This window comes from Orcinus orca, chromosome 21 (genome assembly GCF_937001465.1).
Source record: "Orcinus orca chromosome 21, mOrcOrc1.1, whole genome shotgun sequence".
Taxonomy (NCBI): Eukaryota; Metazoa; Chordata; class Mammalia; order Artiodactyla; family Delphinidae; genus Orcinus; species Orcinus orca.
Window position 1 is genome coordinate 1757523 of NC_064579.1, and position 26009 is coordinate 1783531.

The 26009-nt window shown below is 38.2% G+C and overlaps 1 protein-coding gene across 5 annotated transcripts in view; it reads right to left on the reverse strand.

The window, feature by feature from the left end:
- HGSNAT (heparan-alpha-glucosaminide N-acetyltransferase) overlaps positions 1–26009 on the reverse strand; it is a 50090-nt gene that overhangs the window by 19097 nt on the left and 4984 nt on the right. For 2 of the 5 annotated variants that reach the window (XM_049704192.1, XM_033415425.2), the window contains exons 2-5: positions 23499–23614; positions 19439–19575; positions 19100–19221; positions 16238–16307 (exon numbers count right to left, since the gene is read on the reverse strand). In XM_049704192.1, coding sequence (XP_049560149.1) covers positions 16238–16307; positions 19100–19221; positions 19439–19575; positions 23499–23614 — 445 coding nt within the window. Of the gene's footprint in view, positions 1–6398; positions 6880–6933; positions 7092–15729; positions 15961–16237; positions 16308–19099; positions 19222–19438; positions 19576–23498; positions 23615–26009 lie in introns of those variants that run through there. The other 3 variants (XM_033415427.2, XM_033415430.2, XM_033415429.2) reach the window with 3 other exon arrangements.

The following is a 26009-nucleotide window of genomic DNA, read 5'->3' on the forward strand; positions in this document are numbered from 1 at the left end:
AAAAAAACATAAAAAACACAAACACATGAGGCTAAACAATACGTTACTAAATAATCAAGAGATCACTGAAGAAATCAAAGAGGAAATAAAAAAATACCTAGAGACAAATTACAAAGGAAACACAATGATCCAAAAACTATGGGATGCAGCAAAAGCAGTTCTAAGAGGGAAGTTTATAGCTATACAAGCCTACCTCAAGAAATAAGAAAAATCTCAAATAAACAATCTAACCTTACACCTAAAGGAACTAGAGAAAGAACAAACAAAAGCCAAAGTTAGTAGAAGGAAGGAAATCATAAAGATCAGAGCAGAAATAAATGAAATAGAAACAAAGAAAACAATAGAAAAGATCAATAAAAATAAAAGCTGCTTCTTTGAGAAGATAAACAAAATTGATAAACCATTTGCCAGACTCATCAAGAAAAAGAGGTGAGGACTCAAATCAATAAAATTAGAAATGAAAAAGGAGAAGTTACAACAGACAACGCAGATATACAAAGCATCCTAAGAGACTACTACAAGCAACTCTATGCCAATGAAATGGACCTGGAAGAAATGGACCTATTCTTAGAAAGGTATAACCTTCCAAGACTGAACCAGGAAGAAACAGAAAATACGAACAGACCAATCACAAGTAACGAAATAGAAACTGTAATCAAAAATCTTCCAACAAACAAAATACCAGGACCAGATGGCTTCACAGGTAAATTCTATCAAACATTTAGAGAAGAGCTAACATCCATCCTTCTCAAACTCTTCCAAAAAACTGCAGAGGAAGGAACACTCCCAAAATCATTCTATGAAGCCACCATCACCCTGATACCAAAACCAGACAAAGAGACTACAAAAAAAAAATTACAGACCAATATCACTGATGAATATAGGTGCAAAAATCCTCAACAAAATACTAGCAAACAGAATCTAACAACACATTAAAAGGATCATACACCATGATCAAGAGGGATTTATCCCAGGGATGCAAGGATTATTCAATATATGCAAATCAATCAATGTGATACAGCATAAAACAAATTGAAGAAGGAAAACCATATAATCATCTCAATAGATGCAGAAAAAGCTCCTGACAAAATTCAACACCCATTTATGATAAAAACTCTCCCAAAAGAGAGCATAGAGGGAAACTACCTCAACATAATAAAGGCCATATACGACAAACCCACAGCAAACATCATTCTTAATGGTGAAAAACTGAAAGCATTTCCTGTAAGATCATGAAAAAGACAAGGATGTCCACTTCCACCACTATTATTCAACATAGTTTTGGAAGTCCTAGCCACGGCAATCAGAGAAGAAAAAGAAATAAAAGGAATCCAAATTGGAAAAGAAGTAAAACTGTCACTGTTTGCAGATGACATGTTACTCTACATAGAAAACCCTAAAGATGCCACCAGAAAACTACTAGAACCAATCAATGAATTTGGTAAAGTGCAGTATACAAAATTAATGCACAGAAACCTCTCACATTCCTATATGCTAACAATGCAAAATCAGAAAGAGAAATTAAGGAAACAATCCCATTTACCACTGAAACAAAAAGAAAAAAATACCTAGGAATAAACCTACTTAGGGAGAAAAAAAGACCTGTATGCAGGAGACTAGAAGACACTGATGAAAGAAATTAAAGATTATACAAACAGATGGAGAGATATACCATGCTCTTGGACTGGAAGAATCAATACTGGGGAAATGACTATACTACCCAAAGCAATCTACAGATTCTATGCAATCCCTATCAAATTACCAACGGCATTTTTTTACAGAACTAGAACAAAAAAATCTTAAAATTTGTATGGAGACACAAAAGGCCCTGAATAGCCAAAGCAGTCTTGAGGGAAAAAAACAGAGCTGGGGGAATCAGACTCCCTGACTTCAGACTATACTACAAAGCTACAGTAATCAAGACAATATGGTACTGTCACAAAAACAGAAATATAGATCAATGAAACAGGATAGAAAGCCCAGAGATAAACCCACGCACCTATGGTCAACTAATCTATGACAAAGGAGGCAAGGATATACAATGGAGAAAAGATAGTCTCTTCATTAAGTGGTGCTGGGAAAACTGGACAGCTACATGTAAAAGACTGAAATTAGAACAATCCCTAACACCATACACAAAAATAAACTTAAAATGGACTAAAGACCTAAATGTAAGACCAGACACTATAAAACTCTTTGAGGAAAACATAGGAGGAACACTCTATGACATAAATCACAGCACGATCTTTTTTATTCCACCTCCTAGAGTAATGGAAATAAAAGCAAAAATAAACAAATGGGACCTAATGAAACGTAAAACCTTTTGCAAAGCAAAGGAAACTACAAACAAGACGAAAAGACAACTCTCAGAATGGGAAAAAATATCTGCAAACGAATCAACGGACAAAGGATTAATCTCCAAAATATATAAACAGCTCATGCAGCTCAATATTAAAAAAAAAAACAACCCCATCCAAAAGTGGGCAGAAGACCTAAGTAGACATTTCTCCAACGAAGACATACAGATGGCCAAGAAGCACACAATAAGCTGATCAACATCACTAATTATTAGAGAAATGCAAATCAAAACTACAATGAGGTATCACCTCACATCAGTTAGAATGGGCATCATCAGAAAATCTACAAACAACAAATGCTGGATTGGGTGGGGACAAAAAGGAACCCTCTTGCACTGTTGGTGGGAATGTAAATTGATACAGCCACTATGGAGAACAGTATGGAGGTTCCTTAAAAAACTAAAAATAGAATTACCATATGACCCAGCAATCCCACTACTGGGCATATACCCAGAGAAAACCATAATTCAAAAAGACACATGCACCCCAGTGTTCACTGCAGCACTATTTACAATAGCCATGTCATGGAAGCAACCTAAATGCCCATCGACAGATGAATGGATAAAGAAGTTGTGGTACATATATACAATGGAATATTACTCAGCCATGAAAAGGAACGAAACTGAGTCATTTGTTGAGATGTGGATGGATCTAGAGACTGTCATACAGAGTGCAGTAAGTCAGAAAGAGAAAAACAAATATCGTATATTAACGCATGTATGTAGAACCTAGAAAATTGGTACAGATGAACCGGTTTGCAGGGCAGAAGTTGAGACACAGATGTAGAGAACAAACGTATGGACACCAAGGGGGGAAAGCCGCAGGGGGGTGGGGATGGTGGTGTGCTGAATTGGGAGATTGGGATTGACATGTATACACTGATGTGTATAAAATTGATGACTAATAAGAACCTGCAGTATAAAAAACCAAACAAACAAACCAAAAAAACAACTAATACTAAACTTTCTTTGGGTTACTTGTATGGAAATATGTTAATATAAATGTTTCAGACATTGCATGAAATTTCTAAAAATCTTATATGTTCTGGTATAATGTTATAAGTCATAATTCTAGTTATTACTTTAAAATGTGTATCTCAGAAATAACTAAATTTCCTTGTCAATTGCATTATTATGAAGTGTCATCAAATCTGTAACCATGGTCATTTTTAAGTCTTTTGTCATCTACAGACAGTTCTGGGTGTACTCTGATGCTTTTGCAAATATGTTCCTATAAAAGGGTTTCGTCTTCAAGGAATTCATGGGAAAGACTCTGACAAGTACAGGTTTCTGGTAACTGACTATACTGCTGAACTGAATGAATAAGCATTTTCAGAACTCTAATGGAAAACTAATGAATTCATAAAAGTGCTAACAAAAGATCAAGATAAAAAAATAATTACATGGGACTGAGTGAACTGATGAGGATGATTATAATTTTTGTGACTTTCTGTATGAATAAAAAAAAATCCCACAAGGACTCAGAGGCAAAAGATATACAAATCAATTTTCACTGCAAAGTAAAGGAGCTGTTACAATGGAGGATTACTGGACTGAATGTCAATATTATGACACAGTATGAGTGTGTTTCGTGTTTGTTAATTGCAATCATTGTTGCTTTTCTTGTGGTCATCCATTTACAATGCTTGGTGTCAGTTTATTTATCTCTTGTAAAAATAAAATACAGTGTGTATGTGTGAAAAAAAAAGATGAGTGAAAGACAGATAGAGGTTTAAGTCAGGATGCAAAAATCAGTGAATGTAGCTGATTAATAAATAAATAAAAGTAGTATTAAAAAAAAAAGACACATACACCCCAATGTTCATTGCAGCACTATTTATAATAGCCATGTCATGGAAGCAACCTAAATGCCCATCGACAGATGAATGGATAAAGAAGATGTGGTACATATATACAATGGAATATTACTCAGCCATAAAAAGGAACGAAACTGGGTCATTTGTAGAGACGTGGATGGATCTAGAGACTGTCATACAGAGTGCAATAAGTCAGAAAGAGAAAAACAAATATCGTATATTAACGCATGTATGTGGAACCTAGAAAATTGGTACAGATGAACCGGATTGCAGGGCAGAAATAGAGACACAGATATAGCAAACAATCATATGGACACCAAGTGGGGGAAAGTGGTGGGGTGGTGGTGGTGTGATGAACTGGGAGATTGGGATTGACATGTATACTCTAATATGTATATAATGGATAACTAATAAGAAGCTGCTGTATAAAAAAATATACAAAATTTTAAAAAAAAGAGTGTTGTGAGGGTGAAATGAGATCATTATTCCTCGTTGCTGGAATTCTGATTAACAACACTATTAAAGTTAGAATAGCAGAAGCCTGAAACAACCAAACGTGCCCAATGCAGCAATGACTAATCTCAGTGTCTGCATCTGTGAGAGGATGAGCTATGGCTATTAAAACAGCAGGAACAGTGCAGCAACGGGATGGACCCAGAAACCATCATACTAAGTGAAGTCAGAGAAAGACAAATACCATATGATATCACTTATATCGAAACAGAAACAGACTCACAGACATAGAGAACAGACTTGTGGTTGCCAAGAGGGAGGGGAGTGGGAGAGGGATGGAATGGGAGGTTGGGATTAGCAGATGCAAACTATTATATAGAGAATGGATAAACAGCAAGGTCCTACTATACAGTACAGGGAACTGTATTCATATCCTATTATGAACCATAATGGAAAAGAATATTTAAAAAAAAGAATGTATATACATGTATAACTGAATCACTTTGCTGTACAGTAGAAATTAACACAGCATTGTAAATCAACTATACTTCAATAAGACAAATTTTAAAAAAAGAGAGACAAAAGAAAAAAAAATTTTGTCCACCCTGGAAAAAAAAAGAATGCCTGTACAAAGAAATATAAATACAAACTATTAAATACAAAAAGCAAATCATAGTATTCAGACTCAATTACAACTAAATAAAAATGCACAGATGTGGGACTTCCCTGGCCATCCAGTGGTTGGGATTTCATGCTTCCACTGCAGGGGGCATGGGTTCGATCCCTGGTCGGGGAACTAAGATCCTACATGCCGTGTGGCACGGCCAAAAAAAAAAAAATGCACAGATGCAAACTGAGAAAGTTTGACAGTGACCTTGGAGTGACTCACAGTTAATGTACGGGGTTCTTTCTCCTAGATGGTGCTTTAGTGCAACAAGATATCCAGAGGATATTAAGTTGATTTACATGATTAACGAAAGATAAATAACTTAACTGGTTTTTCTTTGAAACGAGAGTTCTTACTTGGAAAAAATGTTTCAAAAAGTATATTTAGCTCTTTCACACAATGTTTACATTCTGATTTAGTTTACTTCCCCCTTTTTTTTTTTTTAAACTTTGGAGTGGAAACGAATCCTGATTTCCAATACACTAAAGATTGCTTAGTGACTTGATGGGGTAATATCTTTTGTTATTTACAATTCCTGAAATTTTCTGGGACAGTTTCACTTTTATTTAGTTTGTTTGTACCCATAAAGACATGAACTTTCCACTTTATGTCCCCACATCCGATTATTAAAGTCCACACAGAATCCTTTCTCAACCCAACAACTGTAGCAAACTCAGAGCTAACAGGCCAATTTGTTATTTTTCAAATAATAATGAATACTTAGCATTTTTAATTTGGTATATAAGAATGATTAAATTTGCCCTTTTAGTGAGTATAATTCTTTGATTAAAAAATCAAGAGAAGGCAAATCTTTGTCTGTAAATCACTGAGGGCTTTCTTATAGAAATTATATACAACATTTCTAATATTACACGCCCTTATATGTACTGTGCTTCCAGCTCTCTTGATACTGAAAAGTGTAATAAACTTCATACTCATACAGGTTTTGCATAAAATTTGCACATTTGAACATTTGAAATATTCAATGCATAGGATTTTTCCTCCTCTTTCCTTTTTTTTTTTATGGTCATGGAAAGTTTCAAACATATACATACATATAAGTAGACAAACCAGTATAATGAACCGCTATGGACCCATTACCTACCTTCAACAAGTATCTACGAAGCATGGTCTTCATCTTCATCTCGAATCTTACTTCATCTATACTCCCACCCACTGCCCCTTTTCCCTGACTTGGCTTGGTCATTTTAAAGAAAATCATAGGGGACTTCCCTGGTGGTGCAGTGGATAAGACTCCATGCTCCCAAGCAGGAGGCCTGGGTTGGATTCCTGGTCAGGGAACTAGATCCCACATGCATGCCGCAACTAAGAGTTCACATGCTGCAACTAAGGAGCCTGCCTGCCACAACTAAGGAGCCCACGAGCTGCAAATAAGGAGCCTGTGTGTCACAACTAAGGAGCCCACCTGCCTCAACTAAAACCCAGTGCAACCAAATTAATTAATTTTTAAAAAGAATATATTTTAAAAAAAAAAAAGAAAGAAAATCAGAGACATCATATCATTTCATCTATAAATACTTCAGTATGTACTGCTAAAATATAAGGACTCAGGGGGCGGAGTCAAGATAGCGGACTAGGAGGACACGGAATTCGTGTCTCTGCACAACTAGGGCACCTACCAGGGACTGGTGGGGGACCACGGATGCCTAAGGCGATGGTAGGAACACCCAGTGACTGGCTTGCAGGATCCTGGTTCCCAGGCCAGAGGTCGGGCCCGAGCTCCTGCGGTGGGAGCTCCGAGTCCAAACCAATGGACTAACAGAGAACCTCAGACCCCGGGGAACCTAGACCTGGCTCTAACCAACTGCTTGCAAACGCCAGTGCTGGAAACCTCAGGCCAAACAACCAGTAAGATAGGATTACAGTGCCACCTATCAAAAAAAAAAACAAAGAAACGACAAAAAAAATGTTACAGATGAAGGAGAAAGGTAAAAACCTAAAAGATGAAATAAATGAAGACAAAATAGGCAACCTATCTGAAAAAGAATTCAGAGTAATGACAGTAAAGATGATCCAAAATCTCAGAAACAGAATGGGGAAAACAAAAGAAACATTTAACAAGGATCTAGAAGAACTAAAGAGCAAACAAACAATGATTAACAACAAAATTACTGAAACTAAAAATACTTTAGAAGGAATCAATAACTGAGACAGAAGAACGGATAACTGAGCCGGAAGATAAAATGGTGGAAATAACTGCCAGGGAGCAGAATAAAGAAAAAAGAATGAAAAGAATTGAGGAGAGTCTCAGAGACCTCTGGGACAACACTAAACGGAGCAACATTCGAATTATGAGGGTGCCAGAAGAAGAAGATAAAAAAAAAGGGTCTGAGAAAATATTTGAAGAGATTATAGTCGAAGGCTTCCCTAACATGGGAAAGGAAATAGTCAATCAAGTCCAGGAAGCGCAGAGTCCCATACAGGATAAACCAAAAGAAAAACACACCAAGACACATATTAATCAAACTATCAAAAATTACATACAAAGAAAAAATATTAAAAGCAGCAAGGGAAAAGCAACAAATAACATACAGGGAATCCCCATAAGGTTAATAGCTGATTCTTCAGCAGAAACTCCGCAAACCAGAAGGGAGTGGAAGCACATATTCAAAGTGATGAAAGGGAAAAACCTACAACCAAGATTACTCTACCCTGCAAGGATCTCATTCAGATTCAACGGAGAAATTAAAACCTTTACAGACAAGCAAAAGCTAAGAGAAGTCAGCACCACCAAACCAGCTTTACAACAAATGATAAAGGAACTTCTCTAGGCAGGAAACACAGAGACAGAAAAGACCTACCAAAACAAACCCAAAACAATTAAGAAAACGGTAATAGGAACATACATATCGATAATTACCTTGAATGTAAATGGATTAAATGCTCAAACCAAAAGACATAGACTGGCTGAATGGATACAAAAACAAGACCTGTATATATGTTGTCTGCAAGAGAACCCCTTCAGACCTAGGGGCACAAACAGACTGAAAGTGAGGGGATGGAAAAAGATAATCCATGAAAAAAGAAATCAAAAGAAAGCTGGAGTAGCAATTCTCATATAAGACAAAACAGACTTTAAAATAAAGACTATGACAAGAGACAAAGGAGGACACTACATAATGATCAAGGGATCAATCCAAGAAGAAGATATAACAATTGTAAATATTTATGCACCCAACAGAGGAGCACCTCAATACATAAGGCAAATGCCAACAGCCATAAAAGGGGAAATCGACAGTAACACAATCATACTGGGGGACTTTAACACCCCACTTTCACCAATGGACAGATCACCCAAAATGAAAATAAATAAGGAAACACAAGATTTAAATGACACATTAAACAAGATGGACTTAATTGATATTTATAGGACATTCCATCCCCAAACAACAGAGTACACTTTCTTCTCAAGTGCTCATGGAACATTCTCCAGGATAGACCATATCTTGGGTCAGAAATCAAGCCTTGGTAAATTTAAGAAAACTGAAATAGTATCAAGTATCTTTTCTGACCAAAACACTATGAAACTAGATGTCAATTACAGGAAAAAAAACTAAAAAATACAAACACATGGAGAGTAAACAATATGCTACTAAATAACCAAGAGATCACTGAAGAAATCAAAGAGGAAATAAAAAAATATCTAGAAACAAATGACAATGAAAACACGACAATACAAAACCGATGGGATGCAGCAAAAGCAGTTCTAAGAGGGAATTTTAGAGCAATACAATCCTACCTGAAGAAACAAGAAAAATCTCAAATAAACAACCTAACCTTACACCTAAAGCAATTAGAGAAAGAAGAACAAAAAAAAGAAGACCCCAAAGTTAGCAGAAGGAAAGAAATCATAAAAATCAGATCAGAAATAAGTGAAAAAGAAATGAAGGAAACAACAGCAAAGATCAATAAAACTAAAGCTAGTTCTTTGAGAAGATAAACAAAATTGATAAACCATTAGCCAGACTCATCAAGAAAAAAAAAGAGAAGACTCAAATCAACAGAATTAGACATGAAAAAGAACTAACACTGTAGAAATACAATGGCTCATGAGAGAATACTACAAGCAACTATATGCCAGTGAAATGGACAACCTGGAGGAAATGGACAAATTCTTAAAAAGCAAGACCTTCCGAGGCTGAACCAGGAAGAAATAGAAAATATGAACAGATAAATCACAAGCACTGAAATTGAAACTGTGATTAAAACTCTTCCAACAAACAAAAGCCCAGGACCAGATGGCTTCACAGGCAAATTCTATCAAACATTTAGAGCAGAGCTAACACCTATCCTTCTCAAACTCTTCCAAAATATAGCAGAGGGAGGAACACTCCCAAACTCATTCTACGAGGCCACCATCACCCTGATACCAAAACCAGACAAAGATATCACAAAAAAAGAAAACTGCAGGCCAATATCACTGATGAACATAGATGCAAAAATCCTCAACAAAATACTAGCAAACAGAATCCAACAGCACATAAAAAAGATCATACAGAGCAGAAGCAAGAAGAACTACAATCCAGGAGCCTGTGGAACAAAAACCACATTCACAGAAAGATAGACAAGATGAAAAGGCAGAGGGCTATGTACCAGATGAAGGAACAAGATACAATCCCAGAAAAACAACTAAATGAAGTGGAGATAGGCAACCTTCCAGAAAAAGAATTCAGAATAATGATAGTGAAGATGATCCAGGACCTCAGAAAAACAATGGAGGCAAAGATCAAGAAGATGCAAGCAATATTTAACAAAGACCTAGAAGAATTAAAGAACAAACAAACAGAGATGAACAATACAATAACTGAAATGAAAACTACACTTGAAGGAATCAATAGCAGGATAACTGAGGCAGAAGAACGGATAAGTGACCTGGAAGACAGAATGGTGGAATTCACTGCTGTGGAACAGAATAAAGAAAAAAGAAGGAAGAGAAATGAAGACAGCCTAAGAGACCTCTGGGACAACATTAAACACAACAACATTCACATTATAGGGGTCCCAGAAGGAGAAGAGAGAGAGAAAGGACCAGAGAAAATATTTGAAGAGATTATAATCAAAAACTTCCCTAACATGAGAAAGGAAATAGCCACCCAAGTCCAAGAAGTGCAGAGAGTCCCAGGCAGGATAAACCCAAGGAGAAACACGCTGAGACACATAGTAATTAAATTGGCAAAAATGAAAGACAAAGAAAAATTATTAAAAGCAGCAAGGGAAAAATGACAAATAACATACAAGGGAACTCCCATAATGTTAACAGCTGATTTCTCAGCAGAAACTCTACAAGCCAGAAGGGAGTGGCATGATATAAAGTGATGAAAGGGAAGAACCTACAACCAAGATTACTCTACCCGGCAAGGATCTCATTCAGATTCCATGGAGAAATCAAAAGCTTTACAGACAAGCAAAAGTTAACTGAATTCAGCACCACCAAACCAGCTCTACAACAAATGCTAAAGGAACTTCTCTAAGTGGGAAACACAAGAGAAGAAAAGGACCTACAAAAAAACCCCAAACAATTAAGACAATGGTAATAGGAACATACATATCGATAATTACCTTAAACGTGAATAGATTAAATGCTACAACCAAAAGACACGGGCTTGCTGAATGGACACAAAAACAAGACCCATATATATGCTGTCTACAAAAGATCCACTTCAGACCTAGGGACACATTCAGACTGAAAGTGAAAGGATGGAAAAAGATACATGCAAGATCTTTTTTAACCACCTCCTAGAGTAATGGAAATAAAAACAAAAATAAACAAATGGGACCTAATGAAACTTAAAAGCTTTTGCACAGCAAAGGAAACTACAAACAAGATGAAAAGACAACCCTCAGAATGGGAGAAGATATATGCAAACGAATCAACAGAAAAAGGATTAATCTCCAAAATATGTAAACAGCTCATGCAGCTCAATATCAAAAAAACAAACCACCCAATCGAAAAATGGGCAGAAGACCTAAATAGACATTTCTCCAAAGAGGACATACAGATGGTCAAGAAGCACATGAAAAGCTGCTCAACATCACTAATTATTAGAGAAATGCAGATCAAAACTACAGTGAGGTATCACCTCACACCAGTTAGAATGGGCATCATCAGAAAATCTACAGACAACAAATGCTGGAGAGGGGTGGATAAAAGGGAACTCTCTTGCACTGTTGGTGGGAATGTAAATTGATACAGCCACTATGCAGAACAGTGTGGAGGTTCCTTAAAAAACTAAAAATAGAATTACCATATGACCCAGCAACCCCACTACTGGGCATATACCCAGAGAAAAGCATAATTCAAAAAGGCACATGCACCCCAATGTTCTTTGCAGCACTATTTACAATAGCCAGGTCATGGAAGCAACCTAAATGCCCATCAACAAACAAATGCATAAAGAAGATGTGGTACATATAGACAATGGAGTATTACTCAGCCATAAAAAGGAATGAAATTGGGTCATTTGTAGAGACGTGGATGAATCTAGAGACTGTCATACAGAGTGAAGTAAGTCGGAAAGAGAAAAACAAATATCATATATTAACGCATATATGTGGAACCTAGAAAAATGGTACAGATGAACCGTTGTGCAGGGCAGAAATTGAGACACGGATGTAGAGAACAAACGTATAGACACCAAGGAGGAAAAGTAGTGGAAGGTGGGGGTGGCAGTGGGATGAATTGGGAGATCGGGATGGACATGTATACACTGATGTGTATAAAATGGATGACTAATAAGGACCTGCTGTATAAAAAAATAAAATAAAATTCAAAAACAAAACTTTAAAAATTGTTTGGATACATTTTTTAAAATTTAAATTTCCAGTTATAGTCTCAGTTAAATTCTCATTTATAAATGTCAGTATACAAAATTCCAAAATATATATAAAAGTAACTCCCAGAAATCTTATACAGGAAACTGAAAAAAAAAAAAAGATCATACACCATGATCAAGTGAGGTTTACCCCAGGAATGCAAGGATTCTTCAATATACGCAAATCAATGTGACACACCATATTAACAAAATGAAGAATAAAAACCATATGATAATATCAATAAACATAGAAAAAGCTTTTGACAAAATTCAACACCCATTTATGATAAAAACTCTCCAGGATGTAGGCACAGAGGGAACCTACATCAACATAATAAAGGCCATATATGACAAACCCACAGCCAACATTGTTCTCAATGGGGAAAAACTGAAACCATTTCCTCTAAGATCAGAAACAAGACAAGGTTGCCCACTCTCACCACTATTATTCAACATAGTTTTGGAAGTTTTAGCCACAGCAATCAGAGAAGAAAAAGAAATAAAAGGAATCCAAATCGGAAAAGAAAAAGTAAAACTGTCACTGTTTGCAGATGTCATGATACTATACAGAGAGAATCCTAAAGATGCCACCAGAAAACTACTAGAGCTACTCAATGGATACAAAATTAATGTACAGAAATCACTTGCATTCTTATATGCTAATGATGAAATATCTGAAAGAGAAATTAAGGAAACACTCCTATTTACCACTGCAAGGAAAAGAATAAAATACCTAGGAATAAACCTACCTAAGAAGATAAAAAACCTGTATGCAGAAAACTATAAGACACTGATGAAAGAAATTAAAGATGATACAAACGGAGGGAGAGATATACCATGTTCTTGGATTGGAAGAATCAACATTGTGAAAATGACTATACTACCCAAAGCAATCTACAGATTCAATGCAATCTCTATCAAACTACCAATTGCATTTTTCAGAGAACTAGAAGAAAAAGTTGCACAATTTGTATGGAAACACAAAAGACCCTGAATAACCAAAGCAATCTTGAGAAAGAAAAATGGAGCTGGAGTAATCAGGCTCCCTGACTTCAGGCTATACTACAAAGCTATGGTAATCAAGACAGTGTGGTACTGGCACAAAAACTGAAATATAGATCAGTGGAACAGGACAGAAAGCCCAGAGATAAACCCATGTACATACGGTCACCTTATCTTTGATAAAGGCAGCAAGGGTGTAAAATGGAGAAAAGACGGCCTCTTCAATAAGTGGTGCTGGGAAAACTGCACAGCTACATGTAAAAGAATGAAATTAGAACACTCCCTAACACCATACACAAAAATAAACTCAAAATGGACTAAAGACCTAAATGTAAGACCAGACACTATAAAACTCTTCGAGGAAAACATAGGAAGAACACTCTATGACATAAATCACAGCAAGATCCTTTCTGACCCACCTCCTAGAGAAATGGAAATAAAAACAAAAGTAAACAAATGGGACCTAATGAAACTTAAAAGCTTTTGCACAGCAAAGGAAACTATAATCAAGATGAAAAGACAACCCTCAGAATGGGAGAAAATATTTGCAAACGAAGCAACTGACAAAGGATTAATCTCCACAATTTACAAGCAGCTCATGCAGCTCAATATCAAAAAAACAAACAACCCAATCCAAAAATGGGCAGAAGACCTAAATAGACATTTCTCCAAAGAAGATATACAGACTGCCAACAAACACATGAAAGGATGCTCAACATCACTAACCATTAGAGAAATGCAAATCAAAACTACAATGAGGTATCACTTCACACCAGTCAGAATGGCCATCATCAAAAAATCTACAAAGAATAAATGCTGGAGAGGGTGTGGAGAAAAGGGAACCCTCTTGCACTGTTGGTGGGTATGTAAATTGATACAGCCACTATGGAGAACAGTATGGAGGTTCCTTAAAAAACTAAAAACAGAATTACCATATGACCCAGCAATCCCACTCCTGGGATTCCTGTTCCTGTCCCTGAGAACACCATAATTCAAAAAAAGGCATGTACCACAATGTTCATTGCAGCTCTATTTACAATAGCCAGGACATGGAAGCAACCTAAGTGTCCATCGACAGATGAATGGATAAAGAAGATGTGGCACATATATAAAATGTAATATTACTCAGCCATAAAAATAAACGAATTTGAGTTATTTGTAGTGAGGTGGATGGACCTAGAGTCTGTCATACAGAGTGAAGTAAGTCAGAAAGAGAAAAACAAATACCGTATGCTAACACATATATACGGAATCTAAAAAAAAAGGTTCTGAAGAACCTAGGGGCAGGACAGGAATAAAGACGCAGATGTAGAGAATGGACTTGAGGACACGGGGAGGGGGAAAGGGTAAGCTGGGACAAAGTGAGAGAGTGGTATGGACATATATACACTACCAAATATAAAATAGATAGCTAGTGGGAAGCAGCAGCATAGCACAGGGAGATCACCTCGTGCTTTGTGACCACCTAGAGGGGTGGGATTGGGAGGGTTGGAGGGAGACATAAGACGGAGGAGATATGGGGATATATGTATATGTATAGCTGATTCACTTAGTTATAAAGCAGAAACTAACATACCACTGTAAAGCAATTATACTCCAATAAAGATGTTAAAAAAAGAAAACGATAAGGACTCTTTATTTTTAAACATACTGCAATTCTATTACCTCATTAAGAATATTATCAACAATTCCTCAATATTGTCAAATAGCAAGTTCAATTTTCCTGTCTTTTTTACAGTTTAATTGCTCAAGTCAATATCCAAACATGTTCCATATACCCATTGCTTATATGTTTAATTTCTTTTTTCCCTTATAACTCAACTCCCATTTCTAGTTTATCCAGCACTAATAACATCACCATCACATGAAAAACTTGAAAACAGAACCATCTAAGGAAAGGTAAAAGAAGATATTTAAAAATTAAAATTCAAAAAAGCACTTATTTTCTTGTACATGCTTGTTCCCCAAGTGAAAAGGAGAAAGACGCTGTATTCTTATTACTTTTTCAGATTCTTTTCTGGTTCAGACAAATCTGAACTTCCCTGGGCTTCCATGGGCACACTGGAAAGTGATGGGGAAAGGTACAAGGCACTCTTGCTTTCCCCACAAGAGCTTTGTGCCCACAGGCTGCAAAGGGAGAATCACATGTAGAAGGAGTTTCAGTTCCACAGTGGGGCAAGGTGGGATTCTTCTCTTTGAAAGAGTCTGATATCAGCTATCTACCACTTTAAACATCATGTAATAGATACATTCACATCCAAAGCACCAAATGAAAACACTCTAATAAACTGGAAGACCACTTACATCTTATCACCAAAGTAATGCAACTCCTCTTTACGCATTGCACTCCATCCCTAAAGGGTCAGAGTGGTAAACTCCCCAAAGGTGCAGGATTTCCCCAAGCTAGCAGGTTTTTTCTTCCAATTTGGATCCGGCTCACCAATAAAATCTCATGGTCTTTCCTGAGACCGTAACCAGCTGAGCATGTGAAAATTCAATCTTATTCCTTTTAAGAGGAAAGCCCTCCCCTTGGCAAGGTGACGTGCCAGGCCTGGGTCTATTTTACTTTCTTTTCCTTCTGCAGTCCGCAAATCCACTCACCAGAATCGTTGTTTACCAGGCAGGAGAAGGAATCCCCTCTCCAAGCTGGCCGACCCTAACCAAGGGAGAGTCCACCCTGAGGTCGGAGGTCCCCACCGCAGGAGCTGGGAAGCTGGACCAGAGGCGTGGCCTCTGGGTTCAGAGCCAAGAGGAGGAAGACAGTCAGTGTGGCAGCACCTCCCAAGCCCATCACAGGCCTCTTCCATGCGCTATGTGGCAGGATGTGAGAGTCTGTCAGGAAATAATGATTGCTCAAGTATTTTCTTCTACATCTTCAGCCACGTGGGAGAATTGAAGGCAGAGAGCCATTCGCACTAGGTTATTATTTCCCTGAAGTCAGGGACCATCTCTTATTTGACACTGAATCCCTAATGCCTAGGACTACACTGGGCACGGTGGACACAGTAAGTTTTCATTTAATCCAGGAATAACGGTCAAAGTACCCTTTCTGAATACAGTTATTCTGTATTCTATTTTCCCCAGTGTGCCCCCCCCAACGCCTGCTTACCTCAGCGCGAACCTTAGAAAGGACACCACAATGATGAGCACCAGGCCGACAAGGAATGCGATACTCACGGCTGCAAAAATAAAGAAACGTATCATCACCAAAAGCTGTCGTGTCATCACAGTGAATCAGTAAATGAAAAATGCAAACAATATGAAAAAGAATGTATATATACGTATAACTGAATCACTTTGCTGTATAGTAGAAATTAACACAACATTGTAAATCAACTATACTTCAGTAAAACAAATTTTAAAATTAAAAAAAGAAAAAGGGGGCTTCTCTGGTGGCACAGTGGTTAAGAGTCCGCCTGCCGATGCAGGGGACACGGGTTCGTGCCCGGGGCCGGGAAGATCCCACATGTCGCGGAGTGGCTGGGCCCGTGAGCCATGGCCGCTGAGCCTACACGTCCAGAGCCTGTGCTCCGCAACGGGAGAGGCCGCAACAGTGAGAGGCCCGCATACCGCAAAAAAAAAAAAAAGAAAAAGGCAAACAAATAAAAATGGAAACATATGAAGGAAAAGCCTATATCCTTATGTGAAATTTCTTATTAACAATTGAGAATACTCTTCATGAGGGAAGCGCTAATTTTCATCATGAAAAATATCAAACATACACAAAAGTACAGAGAACTGTACAATAAACCCACATATAGCTGTCACCTAGATTCTAGAATATCAAACACTGCCACTCTTGCTTCAAGAGTGGCACCCTTTTTTTTTTTCCACCTTAAGTGTTTTAAGCAAATCCCAGACATCAATCTATTTCATTCCCACATCTTCAGGATGTATCTCTATGTACGTCATGCAATTCTTACGTGACCCCCTGAGGAGGACACTGTATCTCTTCTGTAGGACGCTACCGAAGACACATGGCCTCTTCTGGGTCACAAGAAGGCAGCAAGCAAACCAAAGTAACAAAATAACTGGCCAGTCCTCTTCAAAAGTGTCAAGGTCGTGAAAGACCAAGAAAGGCTGATTAGAGGCCATGAGGTTAGATTAGAGGAGGCCTGGGAGACCTGATCACTAAATGCTCTGTGGGACCCTGGACACAAAACGGACACAAGTAGGACAACTGGAGAAATCTGAGAACTCCGCAGCTCAGTTAATAGCGCTGTGTGCATGACATTCCTGGTTTCAATCACTGTACATGGAATCACTGTACTGTGATTATATAGTTTAGGGGCTTAGGGGAAGCTGAGTGAAGGGTATATGGAAACCCTGTTTTGCAACGTTTCTGTGAGTCTAAAACTATTTCAAAATTAAAAGTTTCTTAAGAATGGACCTTTTGCTGTATAAGCACAACGTCATACAAAATTAATAATTCCCTGGCTAACACTGAGTCCATATTCAAATTTTTCTAGTTGCCTCGAAAATGTGTGTTGTAGTCCATGTGTTCAAATCAGGATCCAAGCAAGGCTCGCATCTCGCCTGCATTGTTAACGTGCCTTAAGCTCCATGCATTGGTCCACAGCCACTGACTTGATTTACACGAGGCTGGCTGTCTCCTATCAGGGCATCTCATTCGCGGTCTAGATCTGCCAGGACCCCTCGTCTGGTGTCACTGAACTTGTTCTTCTATCCTCTGTGTGTTCTATAAATGGGAAGTTAGCTGTAAAGCCTTGGCCGAGAAGTCCCACTTCTCCGGCAGGAACGCGTCGCAGGTGCTGTGTCTTTCCCACCACGTCCCATCAGGAGCACCTCCTGCTTCAGACCTTGTGCCCGATGCCCGCATTCAGCTGGTGAAGGCCTGTCCCCTCCCGTGTAAAGTTCCCCTTTCATTGGATGGTTCCATCCACTCATGGCTTTTGCCTAAATCAGTAACTTCAATGGGCATTGCAAAATATTCTGCCACATTATTAGCTGGATTCCTTCTCTAAAGAATTTACCCTCATCACCTAGGACTATTTCGTTACCCTAAGATATAGTCAAAACAGGAAAGGCAGGAGAGATGATCCTGCCTTCACCAGGATCATCAGTTAACACCAGGTGTCCTTGTTACCCTCAAAGGCAACCAAAATATTGTTTTTGTTGGGGGCCTTGTGCTTTTTAGCTTCCTAGTGAACTCACTGGTTTTTGTATGTGCAACGTGTTTCTGTCAATACATTCATTATTCTTTTAATGATTAAATCATCCCGTGTTGACTCTTTTACATTGGCTCTTACCAGTGTTCTTCTGACAGTCTTCAACAGCGTCACTGTGGACAGTACTTATTGTTGGAACAGCCCCAGGGATTCCTGATACTATCTACTGGGGGCTTGGAGGGACAGATTTTCTCCAGTGGAGTTATTAGAGAACAAACGATCCCTCCTGAACCCAAGGGGACCTCTGGACAGTCAGAGACACATACAGGAAACACTGTAGCCTAAATCCTAAAACAAAGAAAGACACCTGACAGTCAACTGTCTTATTTCTAGTTTCTTTCCACTGCATTAATTTTTTTGGCTTATTTATAGTTCATAATACAGTAAATAACAACTATGAGAATATGTTGATACATCAAATAATTTTTTGTATGTCACATAATTTTCTTAGTCTACACCAATGACACAATAAATATATTATAAATATGCCATAACTGAGACAGACAACCTATAATCCAGGATTTAAATTGCCCGAAATGTCGCAAACAGTACTCAAAAAGTAAAACCGTTGAAAATGCAAATTTACCAAGAGGGACTTCCCTGGTGGCCCAGTGGTTGAGACTCTGTGCTCCCAGTGCACGGGGCCCAGGTTTGATCCCTGGTCAGAGAACTAGATCCCACATGCATGCTGCAACTAAGGAGCCTGCGTGCTACAACTAAGACCTGGAGCAGCCAAATAAATATTTTTAAAAAATAAAAATCAATCAAGAGCATGTACGTACGAAGGTTACTGTCAACTGGCTTCTCATTAACGACCAGGTCACACGCAATTTCATTGACTCCATCGTGGGTGTGCTTTACCAAGAGAGAATAGTTTCCAAATTCCCCAAATTTGTATTCCAGCCTACAAAGATTAGGGAAAATGAAGAAACATCATTAGGTTAGGACATAAGCAGTTGGATGTTGGTAATGTCACCCAGGCAGAGTGACAGGCATTCCTGGGTGCAGATCAGGGAAGACACAGAAAGATATTTTGAGAGAAGAAGCTAAAAACCAAACAGGAAAAAAATAATAGAGAGAAAGTACAGGTGTCAGTAGGTCACATCATAGCAGGTACGAACCTACAAACTTGCTTCTCCTCCGCAGTGTCATTAAGCTGCAGGATGGATCCGTGCTGGGTGCTCACAGCCACAGCCTCAATGCTGGGCTCCCCGGGTTTCCTGCTCTGGGAGACGTCAACCAGGACTTGGAGCAGGCACTACACGATCCAAGCACAGGCCAGGTGTTAGGGGTTTGACAGTCTGTGGTTGCTGGGTATCCAACTGAAGACCTGAGATAACTTCTCCTTCATGCTTATAGAAAACTTTTACACTTCAATAATTTAGGTAAAATTTGCCTACATAACTAGGTGTTGCTATGGAACTACATAATCTTTGTTCATAGGTACATTCTTCACATAATTAACAAATACAGCATCCCTTTAATCTTGCATTCTATGGTTTTACTTAATATTATTTAACAAATAAACTTCCATGATTCTACCTAATCTGCATATTTATAATTTTTAATGGTTGCATTATATTCCATCAAATACTATCGTTATGAATACTTAGGGTGCTTTCAAAGCTCGTTTTATCTTTTTGTATATAACTTATATAAATTATATTGTTTTGGAAGATATATAATTTAATTATATGATATATAATAATATAAATCTACTTATATTTATAATTTATATAAATTATATTGTTTTAAAAGATCTACACATGATGTTCTTATTCCTTTAAATTCTCTCCCTAAGACAAATTTCCAAAACTGAGATTACTGGATTAAAAAAATAATCATTTTAATGGTTCTTGTTACACGTGGCCAAATAGCACTCACATAAGAAAAATTACAATAGATTTATTTCTCATCAGCCTTACCAGGACTTCATATCATTCTTCCTTTTGTTCAGGTACTAGGTGTTTATGATACCACAGCATTAAGATTACATTTTAAATTAGAAGTAGATTAAATAATTCAATTTTCTTTTGCTCTTTTATGTTCCTTATGGTGTGAACCATCTGGTAGACACTCAATTCCCTCAAACAGAATCTTAGAAATCTGTCCTCGTACACTGCAACATGAAACTTCTCTCTCAAACGCTTCTCCACTCTAGTGCTTTCATCTTATTATGTTGTTGTTTTTAAAGTTTTGCAGAGTCATACTACTCTGGTTTGTTATTTCTTCTATGGCTTCATGAGTTTAACAATGTATTCTGCATTTTTTAGAATTTGTTAAATTTGTGGGTTTTGTTTTTTTTTACTTGAATCCACTTGGGGTATTTGATAGATGGTATCCCATAATTCTAAATACCTTTCCCATGGTTTTAGCTGTTAAATTCTTACGTAAATTAGATTCTACTTCTTATACTTCGTTTGGCCCGTTGGTCTTCATTTATCTTTTTTGGCTACGTTCACGACCGTGCTCTGCGATACTTCTTATCCGGTACAGCAAGTCTCCGTACCATCCGTTCTCCTTTCGGGTCATCCTCTGATTCTCTTGCACACTTACTTTTTCATAGACATTTTGGAATTATTTTTATGCAGCTTCTATAAAGTATCCACAAGCAATTGTGTTGAATGTATAAACTAATTTGGGAAGTATTGCCATTTTTCCTACGTTTAGGTGTCACATCAGCGTGCATTGGCTATTTCTCCATTTAGCCTATAATTTTCCCATTAAAATTTTATCATTGTCCATATATATGACCTCTTATAGATTCCTCAAGATGAAAATATAAGTCATCATAAATCTCTCAATATGCCAACTTATTCTAACTGATAATTTATTTAAGATTTTTACACCACATTAATTAGAAAGATTGACCTGCATTTTCTGTCATGTCTTGGCTAGATTTTAAGATCAACACCCTGCAGAATGCATCAGATACCAAGACATCATTTTTTTTATTGTTGTTATATTTAGGGTCAGTTTATATAGATTAAGAATTATTTATTATTTGAAAATGCAGGAGAAAATGACCTATTTTTAGGTAGAGAAATTCATTACAACTCTCCAGATTTCTTAATCAGTTGCTGATCTATTTATATCCTCAATTTCTTGAATCAATCTTCATATTATATTTTTTGAAGGAAATCAATCAATTTTTGTACTTTAAATTGATCAGTCTTAACTGTTCATTGGACCATAATTATTTCAATTTCTGTTGACATATAATTGCTAATTTTATTAATTTCCATTGTTCCCTTAAATGTATCAATAATTTATCAATTGTGTGACTTTTATTTTTTAATTTTTCAAATTTTTATTGGAGCATTGTTGATTTACAATGCTGTGTTATAGTTTCAGGTGTACAGCAAAGTGAATCAGTTACACGTATACATATATCCACTCTTTTTCTTTGTTTAGGCTCTTTCCCCATATAGGCCATTACAGAGTATGTGTGACTTTTATTTTAGAAAACCATCTCTTGGCTCATTCTTATTCCCATTTTTTTTCTCATTTTGCAGTTTCCATAGTTACTGTTTTTATTGTTTCCTTTTTTCTTGTTTGGATGATGACACTGCTTTCCAAGACCTTGAGATCCTTACTCAGTAGCTTTTCATTTCCCCTTTTCTTCCTGATTAACATAAAGCAGGATCCAGAAAGGAAAGCGGACACACTCTGAAGCTAGACTGAGGGGTGAGGACCCCAGCGCTGCCACGTGACAGCGGGGGGACCTGGGATAAAGTCACTTTCCTGCTCTTAATCTCAGCATCACCATCTGCAGAATCCAGGTATTTCCTGGATTGCTGTGAGGATTAAATGAAATATAACGTATCTAAAACAGAGCAGGCCCTCAGTAAACAGCAGCTGCAACTTGTATTAACATTATCTTTACTGTTAGAAACATTTAGACACAAATTTTCATAAGAATTGCTTTGGCCAGGTCAAAGATTTTTCTATGATATTTACGTCTGCATTCTCTCTCCTATTAGTATTTTTTTGTTATGCAGAGGTAGGAAATTGCAGAAAGTATAATCTCTGCCGTTTGTGTTTAGTCTCGTTTGACAACACATGATTGATGTTTTGTTAAATACATTACAGATATTTTTGAAGTTATTGATTTTTTTCTACTTAATTTAAGGTCCTTTTAGGTCCCTCTTGTGATAAGCCTTTTCTTGGTCTTGACCTACCTTTTTAATATTACCAATGTTCTGTGTTTCACTTAACTTTACAGGAGGTGTCATGTACTGCTCCATCATCTTCTAGCTGATACCCACACTGGGGACTTCTAAAATTTGTTTTCTTTCTTAAAAAGCTATTTACACTAAACAGGTCACTAACCATTAAAATTCCTCCTCTGAAGGTGGTACATTGAAGCTCTCAATCTGGAAGTAAAGACTATTTCATTTTACATGGAAGAATAGCCCTGTCCTTAAAAAGCAACAAGGTCTAGCATAGGAGCAACACCTTCAGATAAAATCCTTTATCATCAGAAGGGCCTCAGCGTAAGCGTCCCGTGGCCCTCACCGCCCCGCCCTACATGCCCACCCCCCCACCCCCCCAACCCCCACCCCCCCCACCCCCCCCACCCCGCCGTGTCTCACTCCTTCCTTCTCTGGTCCAGCAGGAGGGTTATGCAGTGGGCAGAGGAGCCAAAACACGTCTATCACTTCAGGCTTCACAAAGGATCAAATTGAATGGACTCCAAAAGGGAGTGTGAATACCCTGCTGAGACCCCATCCTAGTGCATCACCCTCTGCAACTTGAAACCAGTGGTGTGGCTGCCCTGTCACACTCTAGGCCCCTTGATTAATGGCTCTGAGGTACAGGCTATAAGAGGTGGCAGAAATGAGCAAGTGGCCCGGATCTGGTTTATGCTCTTATTGTGGAATGAAAGAATGCTTGTCACATTAAAAAAACACACGAAAAACAAAAAAAACATGTCTATCAATTTTGCTCATCACAGAAACTGGTTTGAAAAAGATGGGCAGGGAAAAGATAAAAAAGGGATGCTTGCCCATTGCTAGGCATCCTCCGTGATGGAATTTCTTCTGAGTCTGTCTAGCCTGTTTGTTTCCTCACCTGTAAAGCTGAGGCTAACATGTGAAGGGCTTCAGGTCTGACAGCACTGGGGCCATATCAAACCAGCCGCAAAGCAAACACAACTGTGAGCAAGCACGCAGCACCTACATGATAACAGCGATCGAAATTCCAGTAGATGGTCAGATTTGTCCCAGGCAGTTCATTATGGATGAGCAGCAAAGCCTGGTCCATCTTCAGCTCCAAGTGCCTTTTTTTCCCTAAGTCTGGTAAGAATTAGAAAAAAAAAAAAAAAAAAGAAAAAGAAAAACTAGGCACCTGAAAGATGTGTCAGAGACAAAGTGCATCAGAGTGGAAAGTGGCTTCTCAGGAGCGCTTCTCAAACGCCTGGGGTCTCTCGTCCCTCATGCCGTGTCCACACGGATGTGCACGTGCACACACGCACCCAGTTCCCTTCCACACACATGCCTCTACTACAAACAAGGATTCAATCAACACCATTCGCATCTTCCAATCACCAAGTACTAAGGTGTGAGGGGCACCAAGTTTAGTTGTTTCCATGCAACTTCTATTTGATAATATAACAACCTCATGAGCTAGGTATTTTCTCCAACCTACGGATGAAGAAATTAAGGCCCACAAAAATTACATAACTGCCCATGGCCACAGAGGTTTTCAGTAAAATCATTGACATGAACCCAATCTGCGTGATTCCGAAGCTCCAACTTTCCTGGCCCACATCACTCAGCTCTGAGCTGGGATGGGCAGCTTTTAAGACCTGCAGGACCCCAGACTAGGGAGTCAGGACGCGCAGAGCAGCAGTGTTCCTGGGGGATCTGCACGCCCTTTACAGTCCGAGAAGCTCTGCCTGATGTCACTTTTGTTTGGAGTTCTGCATCTCCTGGTTTCCATGGCAGACGTGAGGCGGGGAAGGAGAGAGGGTAAGTCTGAAGGGCAGAAAGAGCCACTGCTCCATATTCCCTGGGCTTAGAGCTCATCACTTTACCAGATGCTCTCAGGGTACCATAAGGACGATGCATCTTCTACCTTTCAGTCTGCCAATTTGGTAGGAAAACAGTGAACTATTATTGGCTAAAGTTAAAGCAAAGTGTTTCATCCAGATCAACTAGGCCATTTATATCTGTTATATTATATGAAAGAGAAATCACCATCTAGCTTCTAGGCAAAAGAAAAAAAGGGAAACTTTCTTTAATTTTTAATTTTATACTGGAGTCTAGTTGATTTACAATGTTGTGTTAGTTTCAGATGTAGAGCAAAGTGATTCCATTATACATATACATATATCCATTCTTTATTTTTTTAATTAATTTATTTATTTGGTTGCACCGGGTCTTAGTTGTGGCAGGCGGCCTCCTTAGTTGCAGCTCGCCAGCTCCTTAGTTGCAGCACGTGGGCTCCTCAGTTGCGGCAGGTGGGCTCCTTAGTTGTGGCATGTGAACTCTTACTTGCGGCATGCATGTGGGATCTAGTTCCCTGACCAGGGATCGAACCCAGGCCCCCTGCATTGGGAGCACAGAATCTTATCCACTGCGCCACCAGGGAAATCCCCATATATCCATTCTTTTTCAGATTCTTTTCCCATGTAGCCTATTACAGAATACTGAGTCCCCTGTGCTACACAGTAGGGCCTTGTTAATTATCTATTATATATACATATATATAGTAGTGCGTATATGTTAATCCCAAACTCCTAATTTATTCCTCCCCACACACATTTCCCCTTTGGTAACCATAAGTTTGTTTTCAAAGTTTGTGAGTCTATTTCTGTTTTGTAAATAAGTTCATTTGTATCATTTATTTTTAGATTCCACATATAAGTGATATCATATGATATTTGTCTTTGTCTGACTTACTTCACTTAGTATGATAATCTCTAGCTGCATCCATGTTGATGCAAATGGCATTATTTCATTCTTTTTTATGGCTGAGTAATACTCCACTGTATATATATACCACATCTTCTTTATCCATTCCTCTGTTGATGGACATTTAGGTTGCTTCCATGTCCTGGCTATTGTAAATAGTGCTGCAATGAACACTGGGGTGCATGTGTCTTTTCAAATTATGTTTTTTTCCAGATATATGCCCAGGAGTGGGATTGCTGGATCATATGGTAGCTCTATTTTTAGTTTTTTAAGGAACCTCCATACTGTTCTCCACAGTGGTTGTAACAATTTACATTCCCACCAACAGTGTAAGGGTTAAGGGAAACTATTTAATAACACAACCATAAAGGTAATAATCTAGCCTCTTTTATTTTGTAATATGAAAGCTTAATTCAGGGCTCCCCAGTACCTCATCTGGTTAATTCAGAAAATTCTTCACTGCAGCCAGCCTAAATCCCTCATTTTTAGCGTTCATCCTAATTTACCCTTATTTAGCTCTCAGTGAAGACAAAACACAGAGTATATAACTTTTAATAATCTACTGAGGCTTTTTTTCCCTTCCAGGCTAAACAAAGCTTTATCAATCACTTTTTCTGTTCTTTGGTCGCCCTATGGCGAGCGGCCAGCAGAAGCAGCGTTTGAGACCAGGAGTATAACATGGTGGGTTAAGTGTGTGGACTCCATGTTGGGCCAACTTGAATCTGGACCCCACCCTGCCTCAGCATCCTCATCAATAAATTAGGGGTCATAACAG